General features: G+C 45.5%; 1 protein-coding gene across 3 annotated transcripts in view; it reads right to left on the minus strand.

The window, feature by feature from the left end:
- Nucleotides 1-21,919, minus strand: part of PPP1R16B (protein phosphatase 1 regulatory subunit 16B) — a 422,185-nt gene that overhangs the window by 50,797 nt on the left and 349,469 nt on the right. For all 3 annotated transcript variants that reach the window (XM_085619118.1, XM_085619117.1, XM_085619119.1), the window contains exons 7-9: nucleotides 21,552-21,677; nucleotides 17,946-18,021; nucleotides 11,656-11,785 (exon numbers count right to left, since the gene is read on the minus strand). In XM_085619118.1, coding sequence (XP_085475244.1) covers nucleotides 11,656-11,785; nucleotides 17,946-18,021; nucleotides 21,552-21,677 — 332 coding nt within the window. The remainder of the gene's footprint in view (nucleotides 1-11,655; nucleotides 11,786-17,945; nucleotides 18,022-21,551; nucleotides 21,678-21,919) is intronic.

Genomic DNA, 21,919 nt, shown 5'->3' on the forward strand with positions numbered 1-21,919 from the left:
GGCACCCTGGAGCTGCAAGGTAAATCAACTGAGAGGCAGAACCTGCAGACGCCTAAAAATGTACATAAAAGAATTGACTAACAGCCAGTTCTTCAAAGGTTTATGAAATTTAATATGATTGGCAGCATTTCCAATTCTAAAAGGAAGTTGATTCCATACTTTTACGATGTGAAAGTCAAGGCTACTTTTCCTAGTGTTTTTCACTCTCGGTCATAGAAAATGTGAGGCAACATATGTTAAAAAACCGAGGATCTATGGGAAATGTATAAGCATTCAAACCAAATTTGTTTAGCAACAGGGAGCAAAAACATGAGAAACATATTCTCACTTTTTGATACTAAGGGTAGTCTTAAGAGTATTAAAATCTGACACAAGGGAAGTAGTCATGGTTGGTATGGCCAAATTTCTACATGCAGCATGGATTATACGTATACAGATAGGAAGTAAAATTTTGCAACACCAGAATCTGATGTAAATTTTATATTGGGAGACAGGGCGTATATAGAATGTCAAATGATTGAAAGCAAACTAGAAGATCTTGCACATGTAGCCTAAAAGGTGGGTTGCAGTTCTATGGACACTGGAATAAGGGAGGTGTATAGCCCTGGCTTGAATTCACCCAGATTGTCATTGCTCATTTTGTAGATCAAGGGTATTGCATTAGTAGGCTTTTTGCTCAATCCCCCTTTTATTTTATTCAAGAGTTTTTCATATTGCGTGTGTGTGTATATAAAAAACTTGAAATTCAATGAAAAAACCATAGGTTTTAGGTACATTATAGTTAGAAATGAGCATTTAAAAACATTTAAAATGTACTGAAAAAACCATAGGTTTCAGGCACGTTATAGTTAGAAATTAGCATTTAAAAAACCCTAGAAAATCACTGAAAAATCAAAGGTTTCAGGGACGTTATAGTTAGTAGGACATTTCACTCGTACAAAACCAGAGAAATTCCACCGTTATAATTAGTTCAGCTAACTATAACTCACGCCCCCGCAATGCACTGCTGATGACGTCACATATTACATCATTCATGACATGGTCAGTGACATCACTGATAACATCACAGATGACATCCCAAATGACATCACTGATGACATCATCCAGTGACTGTGTGTTTCTATAAAGTTTAAAGATGTTTTATATATTTGCCAAGGTGTATTTAAGAATGAGTGGGTGTATAAGTGTCTGGATGGAGGATTTAGTAGGTGTGTGACTGACAGTATAAGTTAGTGATTAAATGTGTCTTACTGAATGCATGGGTTAGTGACTAAACTGTGTGAATGTCTGTATGAGTCTGTTGTTGTGTAAGCTGCTGCATGGGTTGGTGAGTATCTACATGAGTGTCTATATGGGTTATTGATTGGTTGCCTGAGTATTTGTATGGGTGCCTGAGTGTTTGGGTGGGTGGGAGGTGTGTGACTCTGTGCATAGATGAGTGAGTGGTTGATTCACCGGGTGTATGGTTTCAAAAGTGCATGTGGAAACAGCTGTAGGGGTGGGTGAGTGTGTGTATGGGTGTGTTGGTGAGTGAATGGATGTCTCAGTGGTACATGTCCAAGTAACTACATATGTAAAAGGCAGTGTATGTGAGAGATGGAGTACATAAATGACTATACATGCGAGTCAGTGACTGTGAGAGTGGCTGTATGGTTGAGTGAGAACTTGTATCAGTGATTGTAAAAGAGATTAAGTATGCGTTAGTATCAGTTTGAATAAGTGAGGTGTTGTGTGTATTACTGTATACGTGAGTAAATGGAAGTATGATTGATTCTTTGCATGACTAACTAGGTGTGTGAGTAACTCTGGATGAGTGGTGGTGTGTGAGTGTCTGTATAGGTGTATGAGTGCATATGATAGTGTTGAATTGATGAGTGACTGTATGGGTGAATGAGTGGATGTGTGTGTAGACCAAGGAATCAGTGAGTGCGTATGTAGTAACTGGTATTGGGGTGTCTAGGGATTATTAAATGGTAGTCTGTATTTTAGAGTTGGTGTATCAAAGGTTATATTAGGGTGTGAGGAGGTAAATCAGATTTTCACATGGATGATGCCATCAGTGATGTCATTTGAGATGTCATCAGTGATGTCATCAGTGATGTCATCAGTGATGTCACTGACCATGTCATGAATGATGTAATATGTGACGTCATCAGCAGTGCATTGCAGGGGCTCAAGTTATAGTTAGCTGAACTAACTATTACGGCGGAATTCCTCTGGTTTAGTGAATTGTCCAACTAACTATAACGTACCTGAAACCTATGTTTTATTCTATGAATTTTTAGGGTTTTTAAATGCTAATTTCTAACTATAATGTGCCTGAAACCTATGGTTTTTTCAGTGAATTTCAAAGGTTTTTTAAATGCTAATTTCTAACTATAACGTCCCTGAAACCTATGGTTTTTTCAGTGAATTTCAAGGGTTTTTTAAATGCTAACTTCTAACTATAACGTCCCTGAAATCTTTGGTATTTTCAGCGAATTTCAAAGGTTTTTTAAATCCTTATTTCTAATTATAACGTCCCTATTAAATCCCCTTGAATCCTGAGGGTCCGTGGGGGCCAACTAGCCCACCAGGTACCTCCAGTAAGCGCCACAGAGCTGTATTGCTGGGAGGTGTTCTGAGGCCATGCCCCTTTTTATACCACGCTGAAAACGCGGCTTGTGGCGCACTGCTGCTCGTAGGATAAAGTCCACTTGTATCCTGAGGTCCTCAGGACACAAGAGGACCTCATCGCCCCACCAGCAGTGCACAAGAAGACGCGTTTGCAGATCTTGTAAAAAGAGGCGTGGCCTTGGACCACCTCTCTGCAACACAGCTCTGTGGTGCTTACTGGAGGTACTTGGTGGGCTAGTTGGCCCCCAGGGACCCTCAGGATTGAAGGGGACTAAATCCCCCAACTTACAACGCACCAGGGGGAGTGTTTGCACACTTGTTGTTTCAGGTCCCGCCCCCTCGCTGCACCACTGTGCAAACACGCCCCCTGGCACGTTGTAAGTTGGGGGATTAAGTCCCCTTCAATCCTGAGGGTCCCTGGGGGCCAACTAGCCCACCAGGTACCTCCAGTAACCGCCACAGAGCTGCGTTGCAGAGAGGTGTAAAAAGTGGCTCGGACTTAATCCCCCAATTTACAATGCACGTTTGCACAGTGGTGCAGGGAGGGGGCAGGGCCTCCGGCAAGATGCTGGCTTTTGTTTTATTTTTTTAATTTATTTTTTTCTGGGAGGGGGCTGCATGGCCCCCTTTTCCTGGGCCACTTTTGGCCCCAGGGACCCCATCCCCGGTGGCCTGGAAGCTTTTTTTATTGAAATTTTGTGGAGGGGGCCACAGGCCCCCCCCTGCAGATGCCAGTTATGGTCCCGGGGACCCCATCCCCCGGGGGCTGGCCAACCTTCTTTTTTATTTTTTTGGAGGGGGGCCGTGTGGCTCCCCTCCTTAGGCCAATTGTGGCCCCGGGGACCCCATCCCCTGGGGCCGGACTTTCCATTAAAATCTTTTTTTATAATTTCCGGGCAGGAGGGCCACGTGGTCCCCCTCCCAGGCCACTTCTGTCCCCGGGGACCCCATCCCCTGGGGCCTGGCCTCATGGATGGGGACCGTGGGGGAGCCCCAATGCCCCCACAGTCCCGCCGTCTCCCCACCTCCTGCGGGAGCCGGCATTGCTTTTGAGCAAGGGGAGCTGCTGAAACGCAGCTCCCCTTGCTCAAAAGCAATCCTGCTTTGCTTTGTTGAAGCGAGAGCAGGTATCCCTGCTCTCCCTTCAAGGAAGCAAAGCAGAGTTTGATATGGCAGGGTGGGAGCACAGCTCCCACCCTGCCATAGCAAACAGCAGTGTCCCGGGAGTGGGCAGCCTGGAACACTGCAGGAGTCGGCCCTGGGGGGTGGCGGTCCCCAGGGCCAAAGTGGGCTCCAGGAGGGGGGCCGCGTGGCCCACCTCCTTCCATCTTCACAGCCCGGGGGAGGTGGTGGTCCCTGGGGCCAGGGGTCCGCAACGGTCCCCTGCATTTAAATATTTAATGCCCCGGGGAGGTGGTGGTCCAAGGGGCAGTGTGGGGAGGGGCAGGAGCCCCCCGCACAGTTAAAACAAAAATTGGGCCCCAGGGAGGTGGCAGTCCATGAGGCCCCTGCACATTTGTATGAATGCCCCGGGGAGGTGGCGGTCCCCGGGGCTGCGGGGCCCCCGTGGGACCCCACAAATAAATAACTGATTGCCCCCGGGACTTGGCCCACCCAGGGTTTTTTTGAAAACAAAGCCCGCGCTTCGTATTTATTTTTCTCAGCAGGATTCGTGACCCAACGCGAATTCTGCTGTTTTTAAAAAACAAAAATGCTTTTTTTTGCTCTGGGGGTCCTTGTGGGACCCCCAGTGTGCGGTGTTGACCATGTAGCTGCTCTGTCGATATCATCTAATGGGGTGTTCCCTAAAAAAGCCATTGAAGCCCCTATTTTACGTGTAGAGTGGGATTTAGGGGGAACGGATAGTGTTTGTTTTGCTTTGTGGTAGCAAATCTGAATGCATTTGACAATCCACCTAGCTATTCCCGACCTGGAGATGGGGTTGCCCTTGTGTGGTGGAGAGAAAGAGACAAACATCTGTTTGGTCTTACGGAAAGGTTGTGTTCTCTGTATGTAGTAGAGTAAGGCTCTTTTGACATCTAGTGTGTGAAGAGCTCTCTCTGCAACGATCTGTGGTTGCGAGAAGAATACTGGTAGTTCTACCGCTTGGTTTAGGTGAAAGGGAGAAATGACTTTAGGGAGGATTTTGGGTTGGTACGGAGAACAACCTTGTTATGGTGCATTTGGAGAAAAGGTTCTTGAATGGTAAGTGCTTGTATCTCACTGACCCTTCTGAGGGAAGTGATGGCTACAAGAAAAGCGGTTTTCCATGTTAGGAATTGAAGTTCACATTTGTGCAGAGGTTCGAAGGGAGGCCCCATTAGTCTGGTGAGAACGATGTTTAGGTTCCACACAGGTGAGGGTGGCAGTCTGGGGGGAATTATTCTTTTAAGGCCTTCCATGAAAGCTTTAATGGCAGGTACTCTAAAAAGTGATAGATGTTGCCTGTTTTGCAGATAAGCTGCTATGGCTGTGAGGTGCAGTCTAATAGACGTATAGGCTAGATTGCATCTTTGTAGGTGTAGTAAATAGCCTATGATGTGTTGTATGGACACATCTAGGGGATTGATGGTATTGTTGTGACAATAGACAACAAAAAGTTTCCACTTGGCGGCGTAGAGAAGATTGAGGTAACCGAATTCTAGGATTTCAGGAGCCAGATCGCTAGGTTGAGCTGAGCTGGATCCGGCTGCCTGATCTCTCCATGGTTCTGGGTTAAGAGGTGTGGAGAGAGGTGTAACCTTTGGTGCGGTACTACAGATAGTTCCAGCAGTGTGGTGTACCACAGTTGTCTGGCCCAAGTTGGAGCTACTAGGATGAGAGTGAGGGAGTGTTGTTGTAGTTTGCGCACCACTAATGGAATGAGTGGGAGAGGCGGAAAAGCGTATGCAAATCTGCCTCACCAGTTCATCCATATCGCATTGCCTTTGGACAATGGGTGTGGATATCTGGCGGAGAAGCTTGGGCATTTGGTGTTTTTGTGGGTGGTGTAGAGGTCTATCTGTGGATGCCCCCACATTTAAAAGTACGGGTGAAGAACTTGTGGATGTAGTTCCCACTCGTGGATCTGTTGTGTCTGTCTGCTGAGTAGATCGGCCATAGTGTTTTGGACTCCTGGGACATGTTGGGCCAGGAGAAAGATTTTCTGGGGTATGGCCCATCTTCATATGCTCTGTGCTAGGTGAGAGAGCTGTGGAGAGTGTGTGCCGCCTTGTTTTTGTATGTAGTACATGGCCATGTTGTCTGTGCGGACTAGGACTGCCTTGAAAGGCCTTTAGGGATACGAATATGGCTAGTAACTCCAGATGGTTGATGTGGAGTAACTTTTGTTGAGGTGTCCATCTGCCCTGCATGGTGTGATGTAGTAGGTGAGGACCCCAGCCAGAGAGCGATGCGTCCGTTGTCAGTACTATCTGAGGAACCGGGTCCAGGAACGGTCGCCCTTTGGAAAGGTTTTTGGTGGTCCATCACTGCAGAGAGCGATGGGTACGACCGTCTACCAACACCAGATCTGTTAATTGACCCTGGGCCTGGTTCCATTGGCGCGCTAAGCACTCTTGTAGAGGACGCATCTGGAGCCTTGCGTGAGGTACTATGAATATGCAAGAGGCCATCCTCCCGATTAGTTGCATAAACACTCGAGCTGGAAGGGAGTGTTGTGCCATAAATTTTGCGCGTAGAGCCTGAATGCTTGTGATCCTGGCCGGACTGGGGTAGGCTAGCGCTTTTGAGGTGTCTATGGTGGCACCGAGGTATTGTTTTACGTTGGACGGTTGCAGATGGGACTTTGCGTGGTTTACCGTGAAGCCCAGTTGGTGAAGTAGCTGGATAGTGGCATGCGTGTGTTGTACACACTGGTTGTATGAACTGGCTTTTATTAGCCAGTCATCTAGGTATGGGAAGACATGGATGTGTTGTCTCCTGAGGTCTGCTGCCACGACTGCTAGGCACTTGGTGAATACTCGTGGTGCTGTTGTGACTCCGAATAGGAGTACTTTGAATTGGAAGTGTTGGATGTCCATTACAAATCTGAGGAACTTCCTGTGAGCGTTGTGTACAGGAATGTGGAAATAAGCGTCTTTTAAGTCTAAAGTGGTCAGGAAGTCATTTTGGGAGAGCAGGGGAAGTACCTGCTGAAGTGTTACCATGTGAAAATGGTCTGAGTGTATGTATGTGTTTAGGGGTCGGAGGTCTAGGATGGGCCGTAGAGTCTCGTCCTTTTTTTGGTATGAGAAAATATAGGGAGTAAACCCCCAGATTTCATAGGTTGTTAGGAACGTGTTCTATTGCTCCTTTTTGTAGGAGGGAGATTTCCTCTTGCTTTAGTAATGTTAGATGTTCCTGTGACATTGGGCGTTGTCTGGGTGGAATGTTTGGAGGGGTAGATATTAGTTCTAGGCAGTAGCCTGACCGAATTATTTGTGTTACCCATTTGTCTGAGGTGATGGTAGCCCAGACATGGAAATTTTGGAATCTGCCCCCGGCCGGAGTGGGATGGTCTGGGGGGAGTGAAGGGAAGTTATTGGGTAGGTGTGGAGGCAGAGCGGGCAGTGTTTGTCTTGCCTCTGCCTTTATTATTGTTGCCCCTGTAGCCGCCTCTTTGGTAACCCCTTGTGAAGGTGGATTGGGTAGGAGCTTTATATGAAGTGGAAGCGGTATCAGAGGAGTAGCCTCTGGATGTGCTCCGAAAGGAGGAACGGCGAAAGGAACGCCTGGGAGTGTGTGATTGTAAAGCTCCCATAGATTTGGCCGTGTCCATGTCTTTTTTCATTTTTTCTAGGGCCTCGTCCACTTTTGGGCCGAACAGGTGTTCCTGGTCAAGGGGATGATTCAGGATGGAAGCTTGTACTTCTGGTTTAAATCCTGAGATCCTGAGCCAGGCTTGGCGACGGAGGAGGACGCTAGTATTGATGGCCCTGGAGGCGGTGTCTGCTGCATCTAGGGCACAACAGATGGAGGTATTAGTGATGGTTTTGCCCTCCTGAATTAACTCGTTTGCCCTATTTTTGTATTTGTCTGGGAGGTGTTGCATTATGGCTTCTAGTTCATCATAATGGGCCCTGTAATATCGCGCTAGTAGCGCTTGTGTATTGGTGATATGCCATATGTTGGCAGCTTGTGATGCAGTGCGATTGCCGGATGCGTCCAAGAGTTTTGACACTTTGCCAGGTGGTGGTGCTTCGCCTGATACCTGGGAGTTGGCCCTTTTTCGTGCTGTGGACACTACCAGGGAATCTAGTGGTGCTGGCCCTCTGATGTAGGAGGGATCTGTAGGGGCAGCTTTAAATTTCTTCTCGATGCGCGGGTTAATGACCCTGGCTCTGACTGGGTCTTTAAAGACCTCTGGCACATGTTTTATAACCCCTTTGAGCATGGGCAGTATGGAGGTGGCCCTATGCGTGGTGTCGAAAGTATCGAGGAGGAAATCCTCCTCCACGGGGTCGGTATGGAGATCTACCCCGTGATAGTGTGCAGCCCTTTGGAGTAAATGGTTGAAGGCCAATGAGTCTTCTGGTGGGGATGGTCTTGAAGGATAGAGATCATCTTGTGGGACGTTAGGGATGTCGGGGATGTTATAGTCGTCCCATGGGTCTGGGGAGCCTGTGGGAGTAGGGTCCCCTGTGGGTAAGTCATGGGGCACGTCCCCTATGTCATCTTATGTGTCGTCATGATCATCATCATCATCATCCGGAGGGGGTGTTGGGGAATGATGAGGAGGGGGTGGAGAAGGAGAAGGTGGAGGGGGGGAAGGAGGAGGGGGTGGAAGAGGTGGGGAAGGTATTCTGAAAGGTGAGGTAGCAGAGTCCTTCCTTTTTGGAGGTGGAGCTGGGGCAGGTTTTTCCACCTGTCTCTTTTTGATGCTGAGCATCAAATGTCCGGTTTTGGGATCCTTGGTTAATGTCTTTTGCAAGGGATCCGGTGTAAAGAGTTCTTCTGAAGGTGGTTTATCCGTCGCCGCTGAAGGCATCGGGACAATGGTTTTCTGGATTTAGTGTCCTGTTTGGAAGTATGCGGCTTGGAAAGGGCTTTTTGTTTGGTCGGTGCCGAGATGGGTTTCGACTTCGAGATCTCGGTGCCGGTGGCCTTGTGTGCTTTTGTCGGTTCAGCGGATGGGGTCGGTACCGAGGAACTGGAACTGGATTTCGTAACCGAGTGTTTCGGTATGGGGCTCGGTGCCGAAGAGGGAGCCATTTTCTTTTTCGGTGTCGGTGTGGAGGAATGTTTGTCGGCACCGACGGTGGGCTGGCTCGAGCCCGAGCCGCCTGAAGGCCTAATCGGCTTCTTCACCGGTCCCGAAGGTGCGGTGTGGGAAGCAGTGTCTTTGGTTTTACCTAGGCCCGAAGGCAAAGGCATGACCGAAGCCTTTTTCAGTGGGGGGGGGGGGGCAAATTGGTACTCACGACCCTCTGTGCCGGAGTGATGTACTCCACATCTGAATCGTCGGCTTCGGAGGCGCTGACGAGGCCCTCGTCGGTGTGGTGTTCTTCTGGAGCGTCGACGCCCTTTCCGAAGATGTCATCTGGAATCGTTGACGAGTGTGCCATTGTTCTTCTTGCCCTTCGGTCTCTAATAGTTTTCTTGGACCGGAAGGACTTGCACGCCGGACAGTCTCGAGCCTCGTGTTCAGGGGAGAGGCAGAGATTACATACTTCGTGGAGATCGGTGAGGGGGAGTTTGGACCCACATCGAGGGCACTTCTTGAAGGGAGTCCTTTCCATTAGACAGGACCGGAGCTTGGGTAGGCCCAAAGGCCGGCATCGACGACTGGAATCGAAGGTCTTGATCGATGAGAGCCGCGCCGAGTGTGGAGATCGTGATCGAAACAATATCGCGAATTGGGGTGAGGATTGCGCGTTGGTTGAACTGGAAACCTGTTCGGAACCGGAGCACGAAGATCACATCCAAACCCGATGGCAGAAAAAAACAATCTGAGGATGGAGCCGAAGCCCATGCGCAATACGATCCAAAGGAGGAGTCACCGACCTCGTGACTTCCAAAGACTTTCCAAGAGGAAAAACAACTGTAAACATCCGGTCCCAACACCAGATGGCGATCTATGCACAAGTGTGTAATCTGCAGCTCATATGCCTCGAACATATATATATATATATATATATATATATATATATATATATATATATATATATATATATATATATATATATATACACTGCTCAAAATGTTTATATGTGTTACTGTTTATACATGATGCTGTTTTTACTGTTATGTATTTTTTTGAATTTTTTATCTGAAATAAACACCTGACAATTGATACTAAGAATAAGTCTATTAGCAAAGCTTCAAAATCCTCTGTTGGTGGCGAATCAAGCTTTCCTGAAACCCCACATAGAACAAATTCCCCTATTCAATATGAATTTTAGTTTTTCTGCAAAGCAGCGGAAAAAAGAGGATTTTTTTTTTCATTAGGTGCAGTACGACACAGCAGGTGGAGGGCCATTTAATAATTTGTGACCTACGACCAAATTTGAGTCCGAGGCTGCCATTAATAGTATTGTGAGAGTGGAGTGCCACTCTCACTTTGTTATCACACATAAAGACTAACTTCCTCACTTAATGAACTCGGATTTGTGGGCTTTTATCCAGTCACCAAGATTTTATGTTGTCTGTATTTTTTAGCGGGTACCTATTATCCGTCCAGTTTGCAATGCATACCATCACTGAAATTAAAAAAAATTGCTCCGAAAAACCATAAATTGGCGGTCAGGGTGAGGCAGAGGAAAGGGAGAGGAGTTACGAAGAATGGAGCCATGAAAAGCAGAGTCTGTCAGTAACGTTATACATTTGTTTTTTAAAAACTCGAGCACAAAGAAACTGGCAACAAGGACAAACGTGACAATAAATCTGTTCTGGTTTGCCTAAATGGTCACAAAGAGGCAGCCTATTAAAATTTCTTATGGGGTTAAGGCTCCTGCTGCAGAGATATTTGTGTGCCCAGCAATTTTTGAAGGGACAATAATAATGGAAAAATTACTCAGGTTGTTAATTCACTTGCTGGAAATGTCCGTGTTTTGCCTAGTAATAGTCTTGGCTCATACATTAGCACAGCAGATGAATTTTCATGCTTAAAAGCACATTGTGTAACATGAAGCTCAAAGATGTTATTTTATGTAAATAGATAAGTGGGTTACTGCTTTTAGCACAGATATTATTTGCAGCTCTTAAATTACAATACTTCTACTGCATCACAGTGAGCTATGCACCTGTGTCATGTAGCTGCACGCAAATGCAAGGCATTGGTTTAAAACCTTAGTTTTTCTCTTAATCTGTCATTATTCTCAGGTTGCTAAGAAGGGCTCTTTTTGGTAGTAGTAAAGTCTTATTAGTACAGAAAGCCCCAACCGCTGTGTTATATTTTAGATGCTGACTGTGTTTCTTCCAGTCATGCACTCTTAAAATATGATGTCTACCCAGGAGGACGATATGTGACTTCGATCCTTATCAGCATTGTTTTTTGTAAATTTTTTGTACATTGATTTACACACGTGAATGATATATTGTCTCATTACAATGTGTGTGTTTCATCTAAAGTACTCTGACACCCTACACTGGGAGGAATAGCATTATAAAAAATCAGTGCCATTTAAATCATTATTAGGGTATTCATTCATACAGACAGATGCATTAAACATTCTTACAATGCATGCATATCTCTTATATACATACGTTGAACAAAGTCAAAAACTTGCCCCAAACCATGGTTTCTCTTAACTACTTATGATGTGATAAGCTGTCTCCCTTTGTTTATATCCACTGCATTGTCGTCTAGGTGTTAGGCTGTAGAAATCTCCCAGTCAGGATGATAATCATACAAAAAGAGAGCTAATGACCCTTTAAACCAGGCCTTTGAGTTGAGTTTCAGCACTTTAGATCTTTGAGACACTTTAATTACCTCCATTTCGTTCTTGCTATATTCTGTATTCCATCACATTCATTGCCTCATCTCTCTGCCTGTTCTCAGTTCCTCCTCAGTCTCAGTCTTCTACTTTACCTCCTTGTGTTCACCTGCTGGACACTTACCCCCTGCTCCCGGCACTGGAGGTCCTGCGGCTCAGTGATGACTTATTCTTCAGCTGAGATTTCATAATGATGTCATGCTTGTGCTTCAGCTCTAGCAGCAAAGATCTGAACTCTTCATCTTCACATAAATCTGTCAAACAAATATGACATTACTGCATGGTGAGAAGTGGCAATCCATACAACATGTTGTAAGACATAAGTGACAAATACCAGTATCCATTTTGCTTTTATCTGAAGTGGGGTGGTGGTGCACAGGGACAATCTTAGGGGCATATTTACAAGGGCTTTATCTCCGCTTTTTTGGCTTACAAAGCCAAAAAAGCAGAGATAAAACCAGCGCCCTATTTACAAGAGGGTGCTAACATGCATAATTGCATGTTAGCACCCTTTTTCCCAATGCCTCCCTTTGCATCTCCAATGAGATGCAAAGTGGGCGTTACTGGGTGTACCCCAGATGGACTACCTTGCAAATATCGCTGATGTTTACATCGCAATATTTACAAGGCAGCCCACATGATTTTAGCAGATGTTAGATTTTGGGGAAAACGGCTGTTTTCGCCAAAATCTAACGTCTGCTAAAATCCTGACTTAGCCATCCCTAACATAGGGGGTTATGATGATACGACGCTGTGGGTCGTATCAGCAAGGTTATCGACGTTTTGCAGGGAACATCGCTGGTTGCTGTGGGTTGTATCAGCAAGGTTATCGCCGTTTTGCAGGGAACATCGCTGGAAAACCAGCAATGTTCCCTGCAAAAGGGCGATAACCTCGCTATCTCTGGAATTATTATCGCCCAGGAGAAACGCGTTGTTAATAACGCGCTACCAGGGTGATTAATTCCAGAGATAGCCTGCGATAATATTATTATCGCCAAGCATGGCCAACGATAATTATCGCTGGCCGTTGATAATATGCCCCTTAATTTTTTTACTAAAAGATAGATTACCCATTCTAAGTAAGGTATTTATCTCCTTTACTGGAATGTTGTAGTTCACATAACACCAACCAGATGGAGAACTGGAGGCAACTCCTTTGGAAACCCATCACCGAATGGCCATTGAGGTACAGCGCTAGCAACATTTAGTTCATCTCTTCTGCAGTTTTCGGATACAGGTCGCTCAGTTGGAGCTCAGTAGTAGAGCTGGTATGAGCTTTATAAAGGGACACTTGAGAAGCTAATCACTAGTCACAAAAGTTGCAGCATTTGGCAGCCATATTTGTTACCGGGGCCAGCAGACAAACCTTTATCACACTGATGTTGAGGAAACACCTCTGGTTGTAGTTTGCAACATGATGTTCTTATTGTCAGTACCAATTCGCTGATCTTTCAATGGAAATGGGCCTTAATATTTGGCAATCTATGATAATCGGTTAACTCTGTGAATTCACTGCATTGCCAGTTTAGTGAGGAAACAAAGGCAGCAGAAGTACAGTGGAAGGAAAATGCCAAACGTTCTTGGACATAAATACAGCGCAGCATTAGAAACAAGAGAAACATGTTATCTTTTTTTTAAAAGCTGTTTGACCATCTTTTCTAGTGCACCTGCTGGTGGCCTTCTCAAATCCAGCTTAACAGTATTTCTGTTCCCAAAGATCCAAACACTTGGCTACCCCTTAGATACCACAATATGGAATAAAAAAGGAACATACAATCACTGATAGTGGGATGAGCTATGGCTTAGGACCCCTGTGCTGTTTCAATATTAATAGAGTGGAAGGAAGTGTACCAGGAATTACAGGTGGTTTAACGTTGACACCTTCTATTCAGTTTATTGCAGCTGCCAGGGACTTGCCAAAAAGTCAGTGCCCTTAAGAACTTGACTTTGGATGCCATTCATTGAGTGCCTTTAAAATGTTGCCCTGCACAATATCACAGCCAACATTTTCATGGAAGACGGACAAAGCAATGCACATACCTTGCCTCGCTTAATGGGCCAATCTTGCCTCATTTTCTTTCAGTATAATTCTATTGATTTGCCAAAGACGGGACGATTAACTTAGACGTGTTTTTCAAACACAGAACCTAATTCAGCTGCATCCTTGGGCCTGGTTTCAGAATCTGCAGGTACTTTCAGGCTTGAACATATCTCCTAACTTTGTAAAAGTATACACGGAAGAAGACAGCAACTCCACTAATGTGTCCCTCCTGTACCCTCCCATGCTTTTGTATTGCAGAGGAGTAAAGAAGAGGTGATCATTCCCATAGGTAACGAATTACAGGCTGCCAGGTGTAGGTCACAATATCGAGTTCAACAATACTGACCTGCACCAATATCCCTTCAACAGTATCAGCTGTTTGTGAGAAGTTGGCCTGGTATATGCTGTTCACTAGCTAACCCCTTCGCCGCGGCACGAATTCCACCGCGGCGCTGGGTGGGTTCGGGGTCAGCGCGGCGCCGCCATGCTCGTGACGGAACCACTCCATCATGAGCCACGGGCGTGCTGTGCTCATGACGGAGTGGTTCCGTCACGACTCCGCCCACTCGCATTGATCGCCCGCACAGGCGGGGAATCAGTGCCGCGTGGGCGGAACGGCCGCCAACGGCCGCAGCATGACGGAACCACTCCGTCATGAGCACACGGCGCCCGTGGCTCATGACGGAGTGGTTCCGTCATGAGCAGGGAACGGGTTAAAGTGGACACCTTGCACCAGTACAATTCGACTCTTATGGTAGATAGGTTTAAGACAACCTTTAAAGAAAGCAATCCTAGTGGTAGCTGTGGAGAGCAGCCTTAAGGCTAAATCTTGGAGGAATGTAAAGCAGCTTGTTTTACCACATAATCTCTTGAATGACCAAATGAAAGGGACACCACACAGGTATATATATCAAATATATATGTATTTATTACTAAATGACTCTCTACTAATCTCTTATGAGATTAGAAGTCAGGAACATATGCACAAATCAACGTTTCACAATAAATTAGGCACAAATAAGGCTGGGGCCCTAGGGGCGTACCAGACCATATACTAAAAAAGAGACTTAAGAACAATGACTTGCAAAGGGACAAGGCCTAGGGCCTTTAGAAGTGCTGGGGCCTCACGAAACCACCCAAGGCGTGCAGTGTGTGAACACAGGCGCGAATCGTTGTAGACTTCAATGGGGCAAGTTGCGGTTAGAAATTAAGAGTTTAAGGGCACTTCGGGAGAGTCTAGAAGCAAGTCACTTACAGGGTAAGTAGTTCTAGGGCCAACACCCACAGAAGCACCGTAGTGCTGGAGTTACCTCACCCAGGGAAGCCGGGTGCATAGGTGTCTTTTGGTGTCGGGTCGCGGAGTCGTTTTCAATGGAAGCCAATGAAGACTTGCTGCTTGTGAAGACAGAAGAAGTGTCCGGTGGAATCCAAGCCTGGATTCAGAAGAAGGAAGACCTGAAAGCAGAGGGGACAATGTTCAAAGTCACTTGGCAGTGACCCAGGGCAAGGAAGATGGATGCCCACAGTCGTCGAGTGTTTTCAGGTAGTTCACGGGTGTCTTGACTCTTCTGCCATGAGGTCCAGGAGGCGTCGATGATGACCAGGAGCTGGATCCGGCGTGTCCCATGAAGTCTGCAGCTTACTGCAGTGTCGTTGACCAGATTAGAGCCAACAAGCCTTGGTAACAGCAAGTCTCGTGGAAAGGACAAAAAGTCAGCAGTGCAGACCAGCAAGGGCTGGGGGACTCACCCAGCGAGGGTAATGTCAGGGCAGGCCTGGAGCAACCAGGGGAGCCCTTTGGAATTGTAGGCAAGTCTTCAGGGGACCCACAAGCCAGCCGGCAAGGGGTCGCCTCAGGAGGATCCACTCAACAGGGGCCCACGGTCACTCGGGACGGGATAGGCGTTTGATCTCTGGAGGGATCCCTGCTAGAGGCTTGGACCACACCTGGCCCAAAGCACATGTTCGTAGAATGTCGTGAAGGGGTTGCACTCGAAAATAGTGCACGGTACCCAGGGATTGCGGTTCCTCGTCACTCGTGGGGTCCACTTGCCTCAGCATCGCTGGGGACTCACGATGGCCTTGGAGAAGTCAGGAAATCCTCTTCCTGGGCTGCAGGGACTTCTGCTCCGGCGGGAGCGGTGGAGTTTGCGACCGTAGTTTGTAGTTTTTGGTGCCTGCCAAGCAGGGGAGTCACTCCTTGACTCCAAGGAAGATTCTTCAGTCTTCCAGAGGTAGTGGAACGTCGAAGGTCTGGGATTCTTCTTCCAAGCGTCGTCCAGGGGTATCTAGTTTGCAATGGCAAGGGTTGCCTAACTTATACTGGAAGGAAGGGAGGGACTAGCTCTATGACCCCACCTATGGGAGGGTCAGGGGAGTGGGTGGCTACACCCACTTCCTTTTGTCCAGTTTCGCGCCAGAGCAGGGGCAGGTAGCCCCTGAGCCGGTTTGAACTGGTGTATGCAAAGAGGAGCCTACTGCTCCCTCAGTGCAGGACTTCAAAGCACTCTAGGAGTGCACCCACCCAGCCCCAATACACTAAACCCTGTCTGGGAGGTGGTCACACCTCCCTGTGACAGGATACCTATTGTTGGGCTTCCTCCACTGCAAGTTTCGGTCATCAGCAGGAGGGCAGCCCAGTGTCTGTGACTGGTGGCATCCATTTTGTGATGCCAGGGCTCTTCAGGATTCTACCGCGTTTCCACAGTAGGTACATGTCTATCTCTCTAGAAGGGTGGGATCATACTCCCACACCAGTTACTGGTATGGGTGTTTGATTCCAAAGCGTTTGACACCAAACACAACATGTTTTGATGCAGCCATTCCAAAGTTAGCATTTACCGCGAGGTTATAATGCACTTAAGAGTATATGGTTTGACCCCATTCACAAACTGCCCCAGAGAATGGACTCTGAGAGCTGCAGAGGGGCCCTGCTCAGGCAGAGGCACCCCCTCACATGGAAACCAAGCACCCTACCCTCAGGATTGATAGGGCCTGCCTTAGGGGTGACTGATAGGTTTAAATGTGTGTGCAGGAGAGATATAGTGAACCTATATTTCAGTGAGGAGTGCTAGCACCACCTCACCCAGGCCGCAGTAGCAGGCCTGTGGTGGCAGAATTAGTCTGCTTCCCAGGGGTGGCATAATACATGCTTCAGCCCCTGGTAGGCCTGTGAAGTACCTATGCCCTTGGTACCTAAGGTACCATATACTAGGGATTCATAAGGCACCACAGTATCCAATCACTAGTGCACCTAATATGCACTCCATGTCGTTTAGAGAGAACAGAGAGGCTGGGGCCCTGATTAGCAGGGTCCCAGCCGGACTATGGCCAGAAACCGGTGTAAACATCAGAAAAAAAGTGGGCGCAACATAAGAGGCAGATCCTATTCTCCTACACTGTTGATTTATCATTAAGGTAAGTATGTGTAGGAGAAGCTATGGGTGTACTATCTTTAACTCCTCATCTACTTACCTCTAACCTTATCTCGACAATACAATGGTAGTCAACATTGTGGATTTGGTATTTGTTGCAGATGGACATTTCACAGAGAAAATGAGAACCCACTTCCCCAAACTCAGGAATTGATATAACGCAAAGGGATACCCCCTCTCACAGCAGGATATGAAGAGTGGGCCCTGATTTTGCTCATATTCATTGAACTTGGGCTGACGTGTTAGAGGCCCCCTGTAAAGCTGGGGTACCCCAGCACAACGGGGGCCTGCATTAGGCCCCTGCATCCAGGCCACCTATGGCAGGCATCTTTGCCAAAAGTCCAGATGGGTATTTTGCCAGCTGCCAAGGCATAAGACTAAACAAATAGTGCCAGGGTGGAGGCAGGAGTTTGGAAACGCATTGTTTATCATAGAGGATGTGGCAGACCTTGTGTTGAAAACTGTGAGCCAACATGTGTGCATATGCTGCAGCTTTTCACCACAAAGCGCATAAGTACAACAGTTTTTTGTTTAATACTTTTCAACAAGGATGGTAAATGCAGGGTATGTAGTGGAGTTATGAAATTGACAAAAAATGGACAGAATTTAACCACCTAATGCTGAAAGATTATAAAGACAGATAATGGACTAACCAACAAAGAGCAATGAGGCTAGACTACACTACTTTGAAAGCCACATCTGCCCCCAAAGAACGTAACTCCTGCCAGATCACATGCTTTCAATGACCTTGCCTTGCTACTCACCATACTATCCACTCAATCGATCCCAGATCCCCTCTTCTCAAATCCTGGCACTTTTTTCCAGATCACACCACACTACTTCCTAGACATGGCCGCATCACAGATTATGCATAATGTTGTTATGTTTGTAGAGTGTTGCTTTTTCTCCTTTAAAAATACTCAAAAGTTTCAAACGAACCTAATGGTGTTTCATCCAGTGAAGTCTTGGCACTCAGACTTGCTCCATGTGACACCAGCAGCTCCGCCATGAGTATCTACAACACAAGGAATAAGCTATGAAACATTCAACCTTGCAACAGACTTATTTGGGGAAGTCTTTGAAAACCTCCGAAGAGTGGTGGCTCTTGTACAGTCTATGGCTAATTTTATTTTCTTGGCAAGCTGTCTTAATTTCTGAATATTCTACATCGCAACAGCATTGAATCCAATAGTGGATGCAAAAAGGACACTGGCGCAGATAATATTTACACCAAATTTAGGGTGTGGTTTTTACACACTTTACACCTTGATGCAACAGGTAGTAATGCATAAACCATGTTGGATGTTTTCTGCACAAGTTTATTTATTTATTTAGTTATTTTTAGGGTTTTGTATTGTACGAACTAGACCCGAAGGTATCAGAGAGTTTTACAGAGTTGGCATAGCAACAAATACACGAGTTATGGTTATTATAAATATAAATACAAAGTGATAGTATGTAAACGAAGTATACATCGGACATCCGGATATGTTGATGATACAGGTTCGAGGTATGTACAGTTTATATGTATATAGTGCTATACCAAGTTATCACAGCAGCAGGTACACAGGTTACATGAGGAGTAAATACAATATTACATGAAACAGTAGGATATATAGACTATAATTGAGGTAGAAACTGTATATTTAAATAAGACGGCATTTGGGGTAGTTGCAGACTAAATATATATCGCGTTTTACAGAGTTAGCACCGCAGTAGGTGCCTGAGCTACATTTGGGGTAAATAAAAAACATAAAAACAATATATAAAGGAAATTTGTGACGGACAGTGATATCAATATATTTATTGTAACATTTATCATTTGTTGAATGCACTGTTATCCCTACTGTAATGGTGGTGACAGCAGTAAGTACAAAACGTGATAGTGCACAATGTGCACTCCGGCCATAATAGGTGTTTTTGCAAATAGGTGAAACAAAATTTTTCCATGTCTTGAAATACAGACAGAGGATCTTATTTAAAGTTTGGCAGATGGTATACTCGGCCACAACATGACACATATCTAGTCCGCCATATTGCAAAGGCCTTAGGCTATAATTCATTCCTATAACACATGCAGTGGGGAAATAACAGTTGAAGCTCTGGTTCTGTGCGGAAGATACAACTCGAAAACGTATAGCTTGGGGAAGTGGGGATGAAATTGATACTGCGGACCTAGGAAAGTGAAGGAAATGTTTCAGTTAAAGTACTAGGAAGGAGGGAATGGATATCAAAGCAAAAATGAAAGGTTCATTAAAAATATATATATTATTTAGATGTACTTGACACCAATTTATCAAACAATGTCGACGAGATGGAGCAGACCAAGTTCTATTTAATAAGTAGGACTTAGAAGTTGGGGGATACAAGGAGCTATTTCTCTATCCAAGATTAACAAATGAGGCTAGATAAAATAACTTGATTGGGTGTAAAGGAATGTAGCATACTTCCCCTGTAGTGAAACTAGTGTTTAGACCTTCCATAATCCACACATATTTCCGTACGTTTCTGCTGGCCTCACAGTTCGACAGCAGACTATGCATCCATGTATATGCTTGTGTGCATCGCCAAGCGCTAGAACAAAGTATCCTATGTGTCAAAAACTTCTGGAAATTCCTACAACATTCAGTGCGGCAGGAACATTCTCGTATTTTTTTACAGAGCAGAGCACGAGCCAACATCCTATACTATGTCAAATTATTTTTTTCCAATTAAATTATGTATTATGTATTTTTATATTTAATAACCTGCAAAGTAATACATTAATGACAACACTATTGTTTCCAAAATTTCACAAGACTCGTCACCTCTAATTTGAATAAGTCATAATCTGGTTCTGAACCTATAAAAAAACAACATTTTAAGGAAAGTTTTCTCACACATATAACAGCACAAAGCCAAAACAATAGACAACGAATTAGTAAACTAGCTGACTGCAAAAGCCTCATGGCGGGCCTCCCTCAATACTCCTTTGAACCACTAAACAAGGTTCAAAATGTTGCTACCCGAATGCTCTAAAGTTCACCAAGGCACTCCCAGGAATACTTTCACCTCAGCATACCACGAACAAGCAGGTTGGCTAACTGTTTCCAACAGGGCCATATACCAGGTACTAATACTTGTATTCAAAGCAATAAACTGTCTGGGCCCAAAGTACCTCTCTGGCATCCTATCTCAAAACACAGCTGCTTGGAACATATCATCCACACCCCAAACCACCCTGTGGTTTCTTCTCCCCTCTAGGTCCCAGCATTGGCCCTTGCCAGGAACTCCCAGCCACTAGATATCTGCCAAGTTCCATCTCTCCAAGAGTTCAAAACGTCACTGAAAGGACATCTTTTGCAACATGAAAGATGAGGATGGTTACTTCCCCATTCTACTGAATGTATGTACATGTCATGCATTTATGCTCAACTAACTAGAAAATGTCATTACATTGGATATGGGTTTGTTTTTGCCGATTACCACAGGCACAATTAATCCACAAATCAGCTGCTATTTGTTCAGAATATGATTTACCACCTCACTATCGTTTAACTGCCTATGCACTATCATCATTTGATCAAAATGTTATTGTTGCTAAAATAAATACATTTCCATAGAGTGGGTGTTTATTGCCAGATAAAGGTCTGCGATGACTTGAAACACTACAATGATGAAGACGTGTGAAGAAGAAAGTTCTTTCTTTACCGGATAAGGCATTTCAGAATCCACAAGGAATCACACTTTTATAAAACTGTGAAATAAATATTCCAAGACATTTTTGATGAACAGCTGGATAGTTTGTGTAATCTAAAACTATTTGGCCAAAAGTAGTCAATACAAGGTGAAAGCACATAAAAACCCTTTGATCTCCTGGTAGGCTCTTGGATAGTCGTAGAGCCACCAGATGACTTCATTCCACTGGGACACAACTTTTCTTCGCCTGGGATTTACTTCTACAAAGCACTGTGTTCAGGTGTTTTAGTTGAACTGGTACAAGCAAATGATCCAAGATGACAATTCCCATAATGCTCTGGCGTATGAAAGTTCAGAAATGGGAGTCTGGTTTCTATGACATATAGTGGCTGATTTAGGATTTGGCCTAGCGGATACTTCGTCACAGCAGAGTACCCTCTCCGCCAAACTGATGGTCCGCCCACCAGATTTACAGACAGGTGGACGTTCATTTATAGGCAAATAGCCAAATATTTTTTTTCTTCCTTTTCCAAGTGAATGGAACAATGTTGACAATATTTTCTCTGCCTTTGAGGAATCTAAATTTCCACTTCAATGTGTCTATAATGCGTGACTAATGCATTTAGTGTAGTGATGCGGACACCAGCACTAAAATGCGTTACAATAACCCCTGATGCATGGTACGTAGCAGGGCTTATCACGGACCCCCTGAGTAGGTGTCACGGAGGGGACCCTCATGTGTGTACAGACCCTAGTTTAAGAACTGCTGGACTACAACATTATAGCTAGACAGCGGGAGCAGTACATTCAACATTAATTCCTACCTCAATCACACACAAAAAAAATTATAACATTAATGAAGAGTACCTGGCCCCAGAAGGCTGCGGCATGGAGCGGCTCCCAGTTGTCTGAATCCTTGGCGTCCACCCTGGCTCCATGCTCCAAGAGGATCTCTGCTGCATGGATGTATCCATTGGCACCTGCGATATGTAACTAAGCGGACGAGAAATACAGGACAGATTCAGCAACAGGAACAAATTATTGAGCTTGTGATATGTAAGCGATATGTATGCCAGGCAGCCATTTTCAAGAAAGAGCATGTTCATTTATATCACAGCTTTCGTTTATGAAATGCGTTGCTCACTCACACCACTAGAGAGCAGCAAAAGACCAGAATTTAACATGAACGGTTAACAGTGTCAAGGGTGCCTGCAGCCTGAGATATCTGATTGTAA

The sequence above is a fragment of the Triturus cristatus genome, chromosome 7 (assembly GCF_964204655.1).
Source record: "Triturus cristatus chromosome 7, aTriCri1.1, whole genome shotgun sequence".
In the NCBI taxonomy this organism is placed as follows: Eukaryota; Metazoa; Chordata; class Amphibia; order Caudata; family Salamandridae; genus Triturus; species Triturus cristatus.